The sequence below is a fragment of the Aethalodelphis obliquidens genome, unplaced genomic scaffold (genome assembly GCF_003676395.1).
Source record: "Aethalodelphis obliquidens isolate GAN/ISIS:26980383/991018 unplaced genomic scaffold, ASM367639v1 scaffold46, whole genome shotgun sequence".
Taxonomy (NCBI): domain Eukaryota; kingdom Metazoa; phylum Chordata; class Mammalia; order Artiodactyla; family Delphinidae; genus Aethalodelphis; species Aethalodelphis obliquidens.
The window spans coordinates 820,766-837,356 of NW_020837990.1; the positions used below are offsets into that span (position 1 = coordinate 820,766).

General features: G+C 56.2%; 2 protein-coding genes across 2 annotated transcripts; both read left to right on the top strand.

The window, feature by feature from the left end:
- Window positions 1–2,174: 2,174 nt before the first annotated feature.
- ESAM (endothelial cell adhesion molecule) lies at window positions 2,175–10,423 on the top strand. The gene is made up of 7 exons (XM_027081944.1): window positions 2,175–2,387; window positions 5,789–5,985; window positions 7,047–7,248; window positions 7,416–7,571; window positions 8,823–8,945; window positions 9,230–9,356; window positions 9,577–10,423. Exons 1-7 carry the CDS (start codon window positions 2,318–2,320, stop codon window positions 9,890–9,892), a joined length of 1,191 nt encoding a protein of 396 aa, XP_026937745.1. The 5' UTR covers window positions 2,175–2,317; the 3' UTR covers window positions 9,893–10,423.
- A 451-nt stretch (window positions 10,424–10,874) lies between these two features.
- Window positions 10,875–16,350, top strand: VSIG2 (V-set and immunoglobulin domain containing 2). Its single transcript, XM_027081943.1, has 7 exons — window positions 10,875–11,597; window positions 11,965–12,128; window positions 12,713–12,920; window positions 13,701–13,859; window positions 14,831–14,950; window positions 15,062–15,206; window positions 16,161–16,350. Exons 1-7 carry the CDS (start codon window positions 11,189–11,191, stop codon window positions 16,291–16,293), a joined length of 1,338 nt encoding a protein of 445 aa, XP_026937744.1. The 5' UTR covers window positions 10,875–11,188; the 3' UTR covers window positions 16,294–16,350.
- The last annotated feature ends 241 nt before the right edge of the window (window positions 16,351–16,591 follow it).

Genomic DNA, 16,591 nt, shown 5'->3' on the forward strand with positions numbered 1-16,591 from the left:
CTTCCAGAAAGTAATAGAACTGCTCTGCTAACTTCTACCACTTGACTGCCTCAGGGTCAGCAGAAAAGAAGTGGCTGGAGTAGGAGATAGTATAGAAAATTCTTTGATTGGGTGAGAGCAGTGGAAGAGTCCTGAAGGGACTGGCACTGCCTACAAATCTTTATTTGTATCTTTACTTTTGATGTTGTAAATTATCTGGGGTGCAAATTCTGGAACGTTAGCTACTGAGAGTGAATGTTGAGGCCCTCCCTGCCTTACATAGCACTTGATAGGGATGAGCACAGCCTCTGTAATCAGATGCTTTGGTTCTCCTGGGATACAACCAAGAGCACTGTACTGCTGTTTTTGGAAGGAATTACTTATTTGGTAACCTAGGCCTGAGCTGGAAATAAAGGAGGGATGTTTACAAGAGGTGCTTTGCAGTGAAGACCAAAGTAAAAAAAAAAAAAAAGTGTGTGATAGACTAGACAAACCAAACCAACAGCACCCTCCCCCCCATATATATATGTATATATGTATATATATACACACACACACACACACACACACACACACACACACACACAATCTACTTGACAATTCCAAGTTTGTAGGTCCCTGCGTAAGGATATGAGACTAGCAGTTACCTATTCCTGTTGCCTTTGCTGTCACTGAGCCGCCAAATACTAGATTCCAGGGGTTGCATGAGCAGTCTAGTGTTTGCATAGCCATTTCTCAAAGCCACTGCATGCCAGGTATTTAAAGAGCAGCCAGGCAGGTCACACTAGGAAGAAGCAGCTGAGAGGGTCTACGGGGCGCTGTGTAGAAAAAGACCTTGGGCAGCGCAGGCTCAAAGACCACATTCAGTGTTAAAACAGAGCAGGGCCGTGTGGAGTAAATGGAATCCAGGAGGCCTGGCTGCTTTTCTACCCAGTCAACTGTCACCTAGAGCAGGCAGCGCCAGGGATTCGTTGTTATGCTTTCTGTCCTCGGTGACCTTTGCTCTGTGGTTGAGCCGTGCCGGGATGTTTGAAGCATCTTTATTTTGGCTGTCCGACCGAGAAGCCAGAACGGGTGCGTGCCCTTCTGTAAGAGAGCTGCGGCCGCCAGAGGGCGCAGAGGTGCCCGTGACCGGCTGGCGCGGGGAGGGACGGTTAAATTAAATTTCACCCCGAACATGATCTAGTCCCGGGAATTAAAGGATCAGAGCGGGCCTGAGGAGGGATGGGAGGCAGCGAAGACATGGGGATAAATAAATGGAGGGACTTGGTCCAGTCTACCTTCCCGCAGCTGCCCCCTCCTCCCCAGTTTGCATAAGGCAAAAGCCTTTATGAGTTAAGCGGGGAACCGGGATCTTGTTTCCTCAGTTTCCTGCTCAGCTCCTGGGGTTTCCTTGCGCCAGTCACCTCCCTGCTCGGGTTTGCGGCGCAAGCTCCGGGTGACCCTCGGGCCTTGGTTTTAGGGAGTCTCCGAGAACCTGCTGAGAGGCCCCGTCTTCTCCGGTCACAGGTGAACACGGTCCTCGGGCCCGCCGCCTGCGCATCCTCCACCGCAGCCTCGGGGCCACGCGGCACGTGCAGGGGTGGGCGTGGCCGCCTCCCTTCCTGAGCCTCTCTCCCTGCCCGCTCCCGCGGCCCAACCCGCCCCTGGGAAATTGGTAGTTTCGGGCAGCAGAACCGGGCCCGCGCGGCCGGCACTCTGGACCTTTCCTGCCGCCTCAAGCCCCACACTGCGGAGCCCCAGTGGCCCCGGGAAAACGCGGCTCCCCTCCTCCCCGCTTAGGCTGAGAACGCGTTACCCCCAAGCTCGGAGCCGGTTGGTCGGGCGGGAGCCCCGGCCGCTTAGGGTGTCGGGTACGGGTGGCCCCTAGACGTCGGATAATCCCCAAACCTCCCTTCCTTCCTGGCCCTCCTTCCTACCCCACTTAGCGGAGGGGGAAGGCTATGGCGTAGTCTGAGAGTTAGCGCTCTTGTCTTCTGCCCTTGCCCCCGGCCGGCTGTGAGGGCGCCACGACTCACCCGACCCCACCGTGCGTCCTGACTCGGTGGAGGCCGCGGGAGCCGGCCGTCGGAGCGCGAGGAGCGTCCCGCTGCGGCGGGTCACCCTCGAGCCCCGCCCGCGAGGACGGCGACCTCTCCGCCCCCTCGAATGCCCCGCCCCCAGTCCCCGTCGGTCCCCACCCCACCATCGGCACACGCACGCAGACTCTGGCCAGAGCCGCCCTTGGTGTCAGTGGCCCGGCTCCCGCCTCCGCTCCGGCTGTCGTGCGGCCCCAGCACCTGTCGCTTGGTGTGTCCCGGAGCCGGCGACCCTGACTCCGTCGGGGCCAGGGAAGGCCATGGTTTCCCTGCCCGGGTCCCCTGCGACCAGCTTGCTGCGGGTTTTGTTCCTGGGGCTGACTGCTCTCGGTGAGTGAAACCCTGGACCTGGAGGGGACATGAGATGGGAGAGATGGGGTGAATCCGACCCTGAGGGAGGTGCTTTTGGGCACTGATGAGGAACTGGGTGGGACAGGACTCCCGTCTCTGACTCTTTCCCTCCCCGCCCTTATACTTCCCCCCACGCAGGGCATCACTCGTGTCCCCGCTGCGTTGGGGAACAGCTCCCACTTTGGGTGCGGTGTGTTTGTGGTCGGGGAGAGGGTTAGGGCACTGCCTGGGGTGAGTTGTTGGAACCATTCCTCACCCCCACTCCCCACCTCCACCCAGCAGAGCCGGATGAGCTGAGCTGCTGGATGAGACACTGGCTAAAGAGCTTAAGGACTTAACTCCAGCCCCCCTCCCGACCCCCACCCCACCACAAACTGATGTGCAAGAGCCCCTGGGGAATTCCCTGGTTCCCGGGCTTGACACACGCACTTCACCTCAATTCCCCAGCCCAGATCCTCCCACTTGCCCCCTCCTCCTGCTTCCTGGCCTGGGAATCAAGGGAGGTGCCCCCAAAGCACGACCGTGAGGTCATTTGGGACACAGGAAATGGAGGAGGGCTTTGAATGCCTAGAGGAGCAGAATTGTGACCCCCCCCAAGAGGTCCACCACCCCCATTGGCTCCTAGAGCCAAAAGGACAAAGGAAATAGAGAAGAGGGCCTTTGAGTCAGAGAGGAAGGGCCCCTCCTTGGAGCAAGTGCTTGAGGAGTGTTTGAAGGGCTCCAGGAGCGCCCAGGAGCTGGGGTGGCCCAGTGCAATATCTGGGAGCAAAGGACCCACAGGAACTAAGCTCATTATAAGCTGTTTCACATGCTGCCTCCCAGGCTTTCTTGCCATCTTTCTTCAAGGATCCCGAATGAGGGTGAAGGGTGGGTTTGTCCAGGTCAGCTTTAACTCCTCATTTCTCTCAGGTTGGAAGTCGCCAGGGCAAGTAAGACTTGGAAAGATGTAGAGTGAAATTCAACCACAGTGACGGGGCCCACCTAACTTTTACCCGTGTCTCCTTTAGCCCGGTCTGTGCTGCAAGGGTGTTGGGGCATGAAGTATTAGGGTCCCCAGACAAAGTGGGGCTCAAGACCAGACCACCAGCCCCTTGGTGGGGCTGCTCCAGGATCCCTTGACTTCTCAGGCCCTCTGTCCCAGCTTCAACATCAACACCTCTTTCCCTTCTGCATTCTACCCCCAACTTCCCCATCCCCCTTCCTGCTGGGGATCTCTGAAGAAAGGGAGAAGAATTCAAGTTAGCAGCTAGGGTGTCTCAGGCAGCTCTCCGGCAACCCGTCCTCTTTCTATCCTAACTCTGAGCCTCAGATTTCATACTGAAGACCCAGGCTTCAGCATCCCTACCTGGCCACCCCCGGGGGGCCACTGAGGGTTAAATGGCCCTCGGGATGGTCAGCACTTTGGGTGGCACAGGCTCTATTGGGCTCTGCCCGACAGGGTTCTCCGCCGAGGCCCTTCTGCTCCCTTGCTCCTCGGTGGCTCAGCGATGCTGCCCCTGGGGCGTGAGAAGCCCGCGGGGGGAGTTTCTCAGAGAAAGAGGGAGACTAAAAATAGTAGCCCTGGGGAGCAGGCCCATTTTCCTTCTCCTGCGCTCTAGCCTGCCCCACGCTCTGGTCTGGCGTGGGCCAGAAGGGTCCCTTTCCTGGGCGGCTCCCGTCTCCTTCACTCAGACCCAGCCACCCCCTTTGCCTCTCCCTGTGGCTCCTGGGAGCAGAAAGGGCCGAAGAGTTGAGGGGCTTCTGCTCCAGCGGACGCCCCGGACCAGGGCAGCGAAGCCTGGGGCCCTCTCCAGCTCCTAGCTGGCCTTTGCCCAGACCCCAATGTGTCCGCATTACTATTGATTTACCACCCCTCTACCTTTGGCAAAGTGACCTCGTAAATGCAGGACCTGAGGGAGGTCGCGGGGGGCCCAGGGAGGAGGCGGCTCATCCCTCTCCCGGGACCATGGCTGCTTTCTGGCGGGAACTGTGTCTGGCCGCTGGGGGTGAGCGGCAGAAAGGCTGGGCCAGAGCCTGCACCACCCGTAGGCCTCTCCGCGTCCCAGCCGGCGGGCTGGTCCTGAGCGGGTGTCAGGCTCCTTGAGGCAGAGGTTGTTTTTGCCTGAGAGCCTCCGGTCCAGCGGCGCCCTTCTCATTGTCTTCTGGCTTATCACCGGGCACAAGTTTCCTGCTTGGCCCACAGGGACCTGCCAGGAAATGGGGAGGGGGGGGCTAAGAAGGCCAAGGAATCGGGCTGGGGGTTCTGTAAAGACACGCAGCCAGGAAGCCATGGGGGCGGTGTGCATCCTGGCCGGATCCACTCCTGGGCCCTTAGAGGCCTTCAGCCGGCCTCTAGCAGGGTGGAGAGCCGGACCCGGGCGCGGCCGCTGTTCGAGCGGTGGCCCCCTGATCACCACGTGGAGGTGGCATCTCAGACTCCAGGGCAGAGTGTTGAGGCCGAGGACTCAGGGCCTCAGTGAGAGCAGGGCTTAGGAACTAGGGCAGCCAACATCCTCAGGCCTGGCCACGGACAAGCCCAAGCTTATTCCCCCAAAGGGCTTTCGACTGGCTGCTCCGTTGCCTCTCCAAAGGGCAATAAGTGAGTGTTCCTGGGCGCCATGATGCAAGCTTTGATTCGACAGCCCCCTCCTTGAAACCAACACCCCAGGCCACCTCCTGAAGGTCAGTCGCAGGCAGAGGCAAGCTCTGTACTTGATTGCTTTGTACTTGATTGTCAGGGGACCTTCATTCTCCTCTAGCTCTGCCAGGATTCCCTGCGACCCGCCCAGATCCCCTGGGCCCCAAAAGGGCCCTTGGGAACTTTCCTGGGGAAGCCCACGTGTGGGAACCTAGCGGGAGGCCGGGGAGCACGGGCAGTCACTGGGCCGGGTTAGGCGCTGGGCCACTCCAGATTCCCTGGCTCGGAGTAGTTCAGGAGGAGCCGCGGAGTTAATCGGTAACCGATTAACCGTCCCACCTCCCCTCCGCACATCTGTTTGAGAACGCAGGAGATGGGAACACTCTTGATCCCGACCGGCGCCTTTCCGCCCAGGAAAATTGGGGGAGCAAGTGGCCTAGTAGAGTGTAGATAAAAAGTATTAACTCTTCCCTTCCTCTTGGATGTCTTTCCCTTCTCGCTGGTAATCTCCCCTCCTCCTCTTGGTGCGCGGAAATCTGTGCCTCTGGGCGTAGACACAGGTCCCTATCCCTGCTGCAAGCCAGCGGGCTGAGGTTGGGGAGAAGAAGCGCTGATGAAATTGACAATGGGATCCCAGGCCAGCGGGCCCTGGGCAGTCTTCGAGGTCTACGGTGGCGGGACCCCGCGAGGTTCGTCCTCTCCTGCCGCCGCGCTGAGCTGGGTGCTTGGGCTCCGCGCTCACCCTCCTCGCTCTCATCCCCAGCGCCCTCCTCGCGGGCCCAAGTGGAGCTGCACGTGCCCGCCGGCCTCACCAAGTTGCGGGCGGTAGAGGGAGAGGAAGTGGTGCTCCCGGCGTGGTACACCCTGCAAGGGGACCAAGCTTCGACCAAGCCCAAGCCTTGGGAGGTGCCCACCGTGATATGGTTCTTACTGGAAGGGAAGAATATGAATATGAGCCAGGTGAGGGAAATCGTCTCGGCCGGAGGCTCGCTACGCCGGAGGTGGGGCGGGGCCGGGGGCGGGGTGGGGAGCAGGGAAGAGCGGGCAACGGTGGGAGGGGTGGCCAGGGGATGGCTGACTCGAAGGAGTGTCAGGGAAAAGCAAGGTCCACCTCACCGGTTCAATTTTTGTTTTGATATTGGAGGCTTCCCCAAAGAATTCTCCTTTTCCCAGGTTTCCCTAGAACTCGAGCACACCAAACACTGACAAGTGGAGAAGCAATTTACTTTGCCGGGCAAGGGGGAAAGTGAGGATTGAGGGTATAGGAAACAGGAAGGGTTAGAGCATGTATCACACAACTTTTAAAAGTTGAGCATCTTCCTGCTTTCACATTATCTGTGCTTTGGACATTGTCACAGGCCGCTTCTCTTTCCAAATGATTATCTGTCCCGCGGCTCCCATATAACCTCCTTGAGAGCCAAGGGTACATGTCCTCCTACAATCTCTCACCTATCTTCCTTCCTGACATCAGACGACGACTCAGAGGCAAATTTACCCAGAAGCCAAGGAAACGTCATTTTCAGAGCTGGTTATTTGCCGGACTCCTTGCAAGGTCCTAGAAAGTGTGTTCAGGAGGTCATTTGATAAGTAGGGGGTATGTATGAAAGAAACTTAGATTGCAGGGGTAGGGCATGGGCTTATACACTGGGGGGGGGGTGGGGATCTTCAAGAAAAATTAAAAGGATATTTTTTCTCTTGGCTCTACCCCTGCAGTCTAAGTTTCTTTCATACATTACCCCCTATTTACATTATCCCTCAACCATTTTACCACTTTCTAAACACCCCAAGTGGGAGATGAAGAGACAGCGCCCAGGGGAACAGGACCTGTTCTGGTGCAGAGCACCCGGGTTGGTGAGACGGTAGCTAGAGAGACAGGGGTGAATGGAGAACTGGTAGAGGTTAGAGGGCGTGGTGCAGGTGAGGGGCATTTGAAGACCCCCAGTTTGGGGGAGGGGGACTAGCTGAGCCCTGGGCACAGAGCAGACAAGTAATAATGGGGAGGTGTGACGCCCGCCCACCAGGTGTTGGCGCACATCAGTGGGGTCACATCAAGCAAACCTGGAGCATCCCTGGTCTACCCCATGCCCTCCCGGAATGTGTCACTGCGGCTGCAGGACCTCCAGGAGAAAGACTCCGGACCCTACCTCTGTTCTGTGAACTTGCAAGACAGTCAAGGCACTGTTCGAGGTCACAGCAGCAAGACTTTAGAACTCAATGTGCTGGGTAAGTGAGAGGCACCCGTGGGAGGTCGGGCAGGTCTCTCCCCCAAGCGACTGAGTGTGAAGGTTGGGGGAGGGGCAAACAGAGTGACGGGGGTCCGTGTGTGGGAGCGGGGGAGGGGAGCCGCTGGCCCCCGGATGTGAGTTTTTAACCTGTCTCCCCTCCCCCAGTTCCTCCAGCTCCTCCATCCTGCCGCCTCCGGGGCGTGCCCCACGTGGGGACCAACGTGACCTTGAGCTGCCAGTCCCCAAGGAGTAAGCCCGCTGCCCAATACCAGTGGGTGCGGTCGCCCCCATCCTCCCAGGTCTTCTTTGCACCTGTTTTAGGTGAGGGAACTTCCGGAGACACTGAGGGTGCGGCTGGGGTAGAGGAAAGATGACGTACCAGAGGGGCCGGGGTGCCAGGGGAGTCAATGCTGAAAAGCACTGGCGGGGGTGGGGGGGGGGCGGGGGAGGGGCTGGAGAAAGAGGCCCTGCCAGGTGTCGGCACGTGCTGCAGACTTAGGTTACTCAAGAGGCGCTGGGGCTAGAAGATCTGCATTCACTAGGTGTGTGACTTTGTGACTCTGTTTCCTCATCTGTAAAATGGGGTATCAATAGCCCTGATTTGAACACACCAGCTATAAAAAACATTTGGGGGCAATTGGAACTTTTTTTTTTCAATTTGAGATAATCGATGGAACAATTTTAAAATGGAGTACTAGATGCTCTTGGAGAATTAGTCTTAATTTATCAGGTGTGGTAATGGTCTTGTGGTTATGTAGGATACTGTCCTTCCTTATTTTTGGAGTTTCATGCTGAAGTATTTACTTTAAAATGTCTCAGAAGAAAGAGAAATGAAAGAAGTATAGCAAAATGTTAGCAACTGTTGAATCTAGGTTGTGGGTATATGGATTTTTATTTCGTCCCTCTTTCTACTTTTCATTTGACCATTTTTATAATAAAAGTTTTAAAATTATTTTTACATAGAGCTTATCTCATAGGTTTGTTGTGAAACTTTTCTAAGTTAGTACATGTAAAGAACTTAAGTCTCTGGGGCAGAGTAAGCAGCCAATAAACTTTAACTGTTAAAATCATTAGATTACTTCATATATTCCTTTCAACACAATCAAGTAGGTCGTATTACCCCCATTTTACAGATGAAGAAATTGGGACCCAGAGATAGCAGGTCACTTTCTTAAAGTCAATTGACCAGTCTTCCCAAGGAGAAGACTGGTCAATTCTGGATCCTAGGTTTTCTAATTCCTCACTCAATGTCCTTTCTCTCTCACTCTCCGCCATTCAGAAATAAAAGTAAAAATTGGATTTTGGTTTTTCTGGGCATCATTTCCTCTTTAGCCTCCTTTCAGATATCACTTGGGGACACTGAGTGGTGGAAATGGAGAGGGGTATTGAGCCAGCAGTTAGGCAACTGGGAGCAGAACCCAGCACACTGGCTGTCACACCTCTCCCTTCCCTCAGGGAACGGATAGCCAGGGAGTCTGTCCCAGGGAGTCAAAGAGGACATTCCAGAGGAGGCGCAGGATGTTTTTTATGGGAAAGAGGATCCCTGGACTGACGGCTAAATTGTGTCCACAGATGCCATCCATGGGTCTTTAAACCTCAAAAACCTTTCTACTTCCATGTCTGGAGTGTATATCTGCAAGGCCCACAATGAGGTGGGCAGTGCCCAGTGCAATGTGACCCTGAAAGTGAGCACAGGTCAGTGAGGGGTAAGTGTGGTTAGGGAGAAGATTGGTCAATGGGGGGGTGGGGTGGGTTTGCAAGAGAGGGGAGGAGGCCTTTCATTATAACAGGACAAGGAGCTTGTCTTGGTCAACTGTTCATGCAGGTGCTTGGTCAGTGACCACTTTCTTCTTGACAGTCACCTTCTTCTTAACAAAGAGAGAAAATGTGTATGGTGGTGGTAGGGCAGTGGGGCAGTGGGGTTGGAAAGGGCCAGGGAATAAGCTGAGAGTCCCCCTCTGACGGCAAGGTTTTTCCAGGGCCTGAGGCTACGGTGGTTGCCGGAGCTGTCGTAGGCACCGTGGTTGGACTGGGGCTCCTGGTTGGGCTGGTCTTGTTGTACCAACGCCGGGGCAAGGCCCTAGAGGAGCCGGCCAACGATATCAAGTAAGTGTCCCTGGTCTGTGCCAAGATGAGGGCTCTCCTTGGGAATTCGGGCAGCTCTCATCTAACGGATGAGGTTGGGCGGTGGCTGAACCATCCTTCCTGTGGGCAGATTTTAAGGAGAGTTGAAGAAGAGGGGAGGCGAGAGTAAGACAAAGCACGTGGGAACTCTCCCCCTTCCCCCTTCCGGCTTCTGACCTCTTATCGCTTCTTTGATGACTAGGGAGGACGCCATCGCTCCCAGGACCCTGCCCTGGCCCAAGGGCTCAGACACAATCTCCAAGAATGGGACCCTCTCCTCTGTTACCTCGGCACGAGCCCTTCGGCCCCCCCAAGGCCCTCCCAGGCCTGGTGCATTGAGCCCCACACCCAGCCTCTCCAGTCAGGTCCTGCCCTCACCAAGGCTGCCCAGAACAGATGGGGCCCGCCCTCAGCCAATATCCCCCAGCGCTGGGGGGGTCTCTTCCTCTGCTCTGAGCCGCATGGGCGCTGTCCCTGTGATGGTTCCCGCCCGGAGTCAGGCTGGGTCTCTGGTGTGATGGCCCAGCCACTCGCTGGCTGGGCGTCCGGCTTCTCCTTCCTACAGGGGTCACCCCTAGCACAGAGGCCTGAGCCTTGGGAGGGTGGCCGCCTTCCAGACCTCTGGTCCTCTGCCCCCACCTTTCTTTACTATGGGCAAACTGAGTCTCAGTTAAGACCCAAACTTCGAGGAGGCAGAAGAAGAGGACGTGGACCTAGGATTAGGAAGGCCCCCGCCCTGGGCTCTCTGTAAGACTGCAGTGGGATGCTGCTGAGATTGCTACCTCTGCCTCTCACCCTCATCCCCCAGGGCCTGGTAGGGACCGCCAGTCAACCAGTCCTCCAGGCCCCCTTGGTCTGTACCCCGTCCCACCTAACCTCATCCTTCACTCCCCCTCCAGCTCCCAGCGTTAATATAACCTGTCCTGCTGGTTTGGTTGGGTTTTGTTGGGGCAGGGGATAAGGAAGATATTTTTTATACTAACTTGAAATGCATGGTTCTGTTTTGATTTTGCAAACTTCAATAAAGATACATTGTGTTTGTGTGGAAAGTGAGAGTCAAATCACCTTTTCAAGCTTGGAATTCCCAGGAGAAGCTGAGTCTCAGGATGATGCAAAAAGGACCCTGCCCAGGCGGTGGACCCAGAAGGGCTTCTCCGCACAGCCTCCAGCTTGGCTTGCTGGCTCGGGATAGCTCTTCTAGAGTCTTTAAAAGGGTCATTTGCTGTCAGGCAGTGGTGGAGAGGCACAAAGAGCTTGGGGCTGGGAGACCCTCACTCACTCTGAGCAGCAAGGGGATAAAATTGGTGACTCTCTGCGGGAGCTTCAGCACTCACAGCTCAGGTGTGCGTGCGCTTATCTCCTGTTTCCTCCTCAAGAGCAGAGGAGAAGAACCTGGCTTCTGCTCCTCTCCCAGACCACTGAATCCTTACCTGTCTTTTTGCCCGTCCAGCAGTGACCCCCCTCATACTGGGGGGGAGCCAGGCACAGGATGTGGTGGCGGTGTGTCCACCCCAGTCCTGCCACACCTTTTCCTACCAAGGGTAGGGGCTCCTCCAGACCTCAGTTTCTCTGCCCGTGAAATGGGGCGGCTCTGGGAGGGGGGAGGGCTTGTAGTTTCCACGGAGACTCCTGCCTCAGCAAGTGGTGACAAAGGTGCCAAAGAAGGGATCTCAGAGGAGTAACTGGAAGAGGGGCTGAGGGGCTCAGAAGGAGCAAGACTCTGAAGAGGGTGGTAGGGCCCTGGCCTGGGGCTCGAGCTCACAGTGTGAGACCCCAAAGTGGTGACGTCATTTGCCAGCTCCCAGGTTATCAGAATGCCTCCCTCTTCCTCCTGCGTCACTCTTTCCCTGCAGAGCACCAGTTCTGATCTCTCTCCTGTCCTGAAGTGCCCACCCCAGGCCCAGCCCTTTCCCCAGGGCCTGACTGCTTCAGAAATTGGGGGGAGGGGGACAAAAGAAGGAAGTAGGGCTAGAATGATTCCTGTACTGGGGCCTGGAGGAGGGAGGAGCACTTCCTTACCTGAGGGCCAGGCCTCTCCCCTTGTTTGCTCTGAGATAGCCGGTCTCGCTGGGGCCCGGCACCAGGAGGCTGCCGTGTGGGCACTCGCTACCTTCTCCCAGAGCCAGACACCCAGACGGACCAAGAGCCGGCAGGACGCGGCCATGGCCTGGCTCCAGGGGCCCTTCCTCTGCGGAGCCCTGCTGGGCTGGGTCTGCTTGAGTGGTAAGGAGGGGGCCAGCGAACGGCGGTGGGAGGGGGCGGGGCCAGAGCCCGGGAGAAGACGTCGAAGGCCGCTGGGAGGGTGGAGGACAGAGGAGGCCGCTGGGCCAGCAGACAAGTTGGGCCTCTCGGGAGGGTGTAACCACCACCCGACTTTTGTTTTCCTTTCCCCGACAAGCACACCCGCAGACCGGGCCCAGTCTTGGCCCTTTCAGGTCCTTCCACCGGTGGTGTGTGGGCTCCTCCCTCCTGGAAACCTCAGGCTTCAGGAAGGGAGGGATGGAGCGGAGGGAGTTGAGCCCCAGGGGAAGAAGGGCACCCCGGCCGCGTCACCTGAGCGCTTCTCCCGCCGGCCTTTCGGCCACTGCAGCCCCCGGGCTGGCCGTGGAGGTGAAGGTGCCCACCGAGCCCCTGAGCGCGCCGGTGGGCAAGACCGCCGAGCTGACGTGCAGCTACAGCACGTCGGTGGGAGACAACTTCGCCCTGGAGTGGAGCTTCGTGCAGCCTGGGAGGCCCGTCTCCTCGTCCCAACCCGTGAGCTGAGGGCACCCGCGCGGAATGGGGGGGCCCTCCTGCCTTTGGCGGGCTTGGCCAAGAGAGGCAGGAACAGGGGACCCACCCAGCGATGAGGGCGAGGGGGTCGGAGAGGGCGCATTTGTGGATCAGTATGCTTGGATGAAAAAGATCTTTCTAGATCTTCTTAGGAACGCAGTCTCCGTGAGGCTATATCACACATACAGCCCTGTGTATCCAGCCGCCTCCCCGAGTTCCTCCATGCAACCCCTGTACGTTAGTGCCGCTCCAGTGTCAGTTCATAAACCCACCAAGGCTAAACGGTTGTGATTAAAAGCAGGATAAAAATGCTGCCCCCTCCGGGAATATTTGCTTCCCCTCCCCCCAGATTGAGAGCATGCTTAGCGGAAAGCAATGACTCTAGTTCATTCAGCACCTGGGAAGGGATGGTATTTGGCGACAGATAGACCTCCCTGGTTCTGGCTGCAGAGTATCAGCTTCCCTGGCGGCCATAGGGAGGGGCTTCTAATACCCGCGTTGAAGAAAGACTACAGAGTTGACGCCAGGTGGCAAAAAGCACATATGTGTCTTCTGCTTCTCCCCAGATCCTGTACTTCACCAACGGCCAGCTGTATCCAACTGGTTCTAAGGCAGAGAGGGCCAGCCTGCTTCAGAACCCCCCCACAGGAGGAGTGGCCACCCTGAAACTGACTGATGTCCACCCCTCGGACACTGGAACCTACCTCTGTCACGTTAACAACCCGCCCGATTTCTACAGCAATGGGTTGGGGTTAATCAACCTCACTGTGCTGGGTGAGGCAGGCTGGGGACCCACCAGCCACCCACATAACCCGAAAGATTGCACTGGCCCTGCTCAATCCTCCCCTATCCTGATTTCCAGCCCAAGGGCACAACTGCACTGGGGACCCCGAAGGAAAATGCCTCCTTCCCAAAGTCCTCCAATCCTACCCCTGCTCCACCCTCCACAAAGAACGCCTCCTCCCTCAGTCGCTCCCACAGATAGGGATCTGAGTCATGCCCCCAACAGCTCCATCTTTGGGGGAACCTCCCATTTGTAGCTAGGTTTCTGTCCCTCTCTAGGTCAGTAGCAGAGAGGGGGAGTGCCCATCAAAGGAAAAAGGGCCCCTGTCACTAAGCACTAACTTTGTGTTCAGATCACCCATCTCACCCCAAACTAGAGCCTGCTTGGAGATGAGCAAACAGAAGAAACTATTAAAGGGGCTGGAGATGTTTAGATGGAAGAGAGAAGACTTAGGAGGTGGTGTATGACAGCAGCATTCAAATATCTGAAGGGCTGTCCTGGGGAGGAGAGTTTTTTTCATTTCTCTTTGTGGGCCCAGAGGGCAGGTATTGAGACCAACTGGGATATTACTAACACAGATTTTGGTTCAACATGAAGAAGAATTTTCTTAACAATCAGAATTTCCAATAGTGGAAATCATTTCCCTGGGATGCAGTGGTACGTGAATAGAGGTGGACCGCTACGTGGTAGGAGGTATTGAAGCAGGAAACCTAGCACTTCATGGGGGTGAGCTTACAAGATGGCTAAGGTACTTCCTGTGATTTTTGCAGTGCCTCCCAATAGCCCCTCGTGCAGTCAGAGTGGTCAAACCTCCGTGGGGGGCTCTACTGCATTGAGATGCAGCTCTTCCGAGGGAGCCCCCAGGCCAGTGTACAACTGGATCCGCCTTGGATCTTCTCCTACACCACCTCCCGGCAGCATGGTACAAGGTAAGGGCCCACACCACCTTCTTCAAGGAAGAAGGGACTCAGAACCTGGGCAAATCTGACCTCTAAACTCCATACGCCCACAGTACGAGTTCCAAGCTTGCAGGTATGAGACACACTGCTATACCTTTCCCCTGCTTCTTCCCTGGCTTCTGTTATTGTTCCCTCCTGTCTTCCTGTACAGTCCGTGGCTGCGTGGTCCCCGGAGCATTACTCAAGCTAAATGTACTTCTGATATCCTGGAAGAGAGTGGAAGGCAGGGGCATTCTATGATTCCCACTTGCCTATTTTGGGGGTCGGGATTCCTTTTAGATTTCTTGAGGGTCATGAATCATTTCCAAACTTCCTAGAGAGGAAGCCGAGGAAGAGTAGCATGGACTGGCTTGAATCATTTAGCCAGTTTCTTCAAGGAACCATGTGACTGTCTAAGAGCCTTGGCTTCCCAGCCTCCTCATGCTGGCTCCAGTGCCCTGGCTCTCCTCCCAGCCCCAGCAAGTCCCTTTATCAATCCAGAGAGCCCCCCAGATCACCTCCCAATGTGTGCTCTTCCTTCTAAAGGGAAGGTAAGAAGCAGCTTAGAAGAGCATTTGGGTCAGCTGAGAGCCACCCAGAGGGCACAGTTTCCAGCAATCAAGCCCTTTTCCCCCAACCAAGAACCTGACATCAGCCAGTAGACACCCCACCCCGATTCCACTGTGGTTTCTGAACCCTTCATGTGTGTGCTGTCTCCCCCTTCCCTGAAAAGGCAGCTGTGTAGTGTGGGAAGAGCACAGAAGTTGCAGTGGTTTTGACACTTCCTCTCTGGGTCGCCTTGGACAATTACTTTCCTTCTCTGAGCCAGTTTCCCCACTAATAGAATGAGGTTAGTCCCTTCCTGACAGGATTATTGTAAGATGAAATGAAATATGCTTTTGTCATAGTATAGCTCACTGTGAGTTGAATGAATGATGGAACACTTCCTCTTTACCCTCTAGATGAGGTGTCCGGCCGGCTCATTCTCACCAATCTCTCCCTGGCTTCCTCGGGCACCTACCGCTGTGTGGCCACCAACCAGATGGGCAGCGCATCCTGTGAGCTGACCCTCTCTGTGACTGGTAGGGGATGCTGGGCAAAGGCTGGGCTGGCAGGCCTGGGTTGGGGGTCTGCATGAAGCTATCTGAGGCACCAAGGAAGGTCTGCAGCTCTGAGGATCCTGTGTCTCCTAGAGCCTTCCAAAGGCCGAGTGGCCGGGGCTGTGATCGGGGTGCTGCTGGGCGTGCTCTTCCTGTCAGTTGCTGTGTTCTGCCTGATACGGTTCCAGAAAGACAGGAGGAAGAAGCCCAAGGAGACATACGGGGGTAGTGACCTACGGTGAGCAGGAGGGCTGAGGGCCGGTGCCGAGTGGGAAGAAAGGGCTTGGGTTAAGAGTTGGTGACTTCAGGGCTTCCCTGGTGGCGCAGTGGTTGAGAGTCCACCCGCCGATGCAGGGGACGCGGGTTCGTGCCCCGGTCCGGGAAGATCCCACATGTCGCGGAGCGGCTGGGCCCGTGAGCCATGGCCGCTGAGCCTGCGTGTCCGGAGCCTGTGCTCCGCAACGGGAGAGGCCACAGCAGTGAGAGGCCCGCGTATCGCAAAAAACAAAACAAAACAAAGAAGAGTTGGTGATTTCAGCCCTCAAACTCTGACACCTCTGTGGGGGGGCGGTCAGGGCACGGGGTGCTGCTCAGCCCTGGGCTTCTGTGGTAGGAGCGGCGGTACAGCCCGTGCAGTTGAGCGTGTGAGCGAAGTGCGCGGGGTGGAGGGCTTGCTTCATGAGCTGCCCTCACCTCCTCACACTTAGAAGAATTTTTACTTTTCACTATTTAAGGCCTTTTATACACATCGACAGGATGTGGAGGCCAGTTGTCTGTCCTGAGCACTCAGCTGAGTTTAGTCCTTGTGTGGGGGTTAGTAAGGAAAGGAGGGGCAAAAGCCGCCTGTCATCAACGTCAGCTGTCAGGCATGGGGTCCAGAATAGGGATCAGAGCAATATTTCTCCAAGTGTGGTCCTCAGATTACTCGAACAGAAGTCACCGGGAGCTTGTTAAACATGCAGATTCAAGCCACTTCCTATTCCTCCTGAAGCAGAATCTGTGTGTGTGTGTGTGTGTGTGTGTGTGTGTGTGTGTGTGTGTGTGTTGGGGTGATGGGGCCTGAAATCTTCATTTCACCAAAGTTCCACCATGATTCCTATGCAGAGTGAAAATTAGAAGTCCCTGGGTTAGAGGATGATGGTGCTCTGAGGGAGGCTTCCAGCCTTCACTAAGAATTGCCTATGTTTATCAGGGAGGATGCCACCGCACCTGGGATTTCTGAGCAAACTTCTGTGAGGGCCGATTCTAACAGTGGGCTCCTGGAGAGGCCCTCGTCTGCCAGCACTGTGACGACCACCAAGTCTAAGCTCCCTATGCTTGTCTGATTTCTCTCCCGATCCCTGAGGGGGGAATATCAAGAAGTAAAGCCTTTGGGTACCATATTGTCTCCTTCTTTCTGCCGGTATAGCAAATTCCTCTAGGCGGCCCAGAGGGTGTTACCGGTAAGGGAAGGAGCGGGCTTGAAGTCCCAGAAGGGATGCTGTAGGCAGGAAGTCTGGTTGGTTCCGAAGGTACGTTCTAACCTAGGTTCCTCTCCTCCCTTCCCCCTCTCCACCTCCACTTTTTGGTTCGGTCAAAGGAGATTGTTCAAAATTTCGAACGGTGGCCTTGTGCACCCAAACT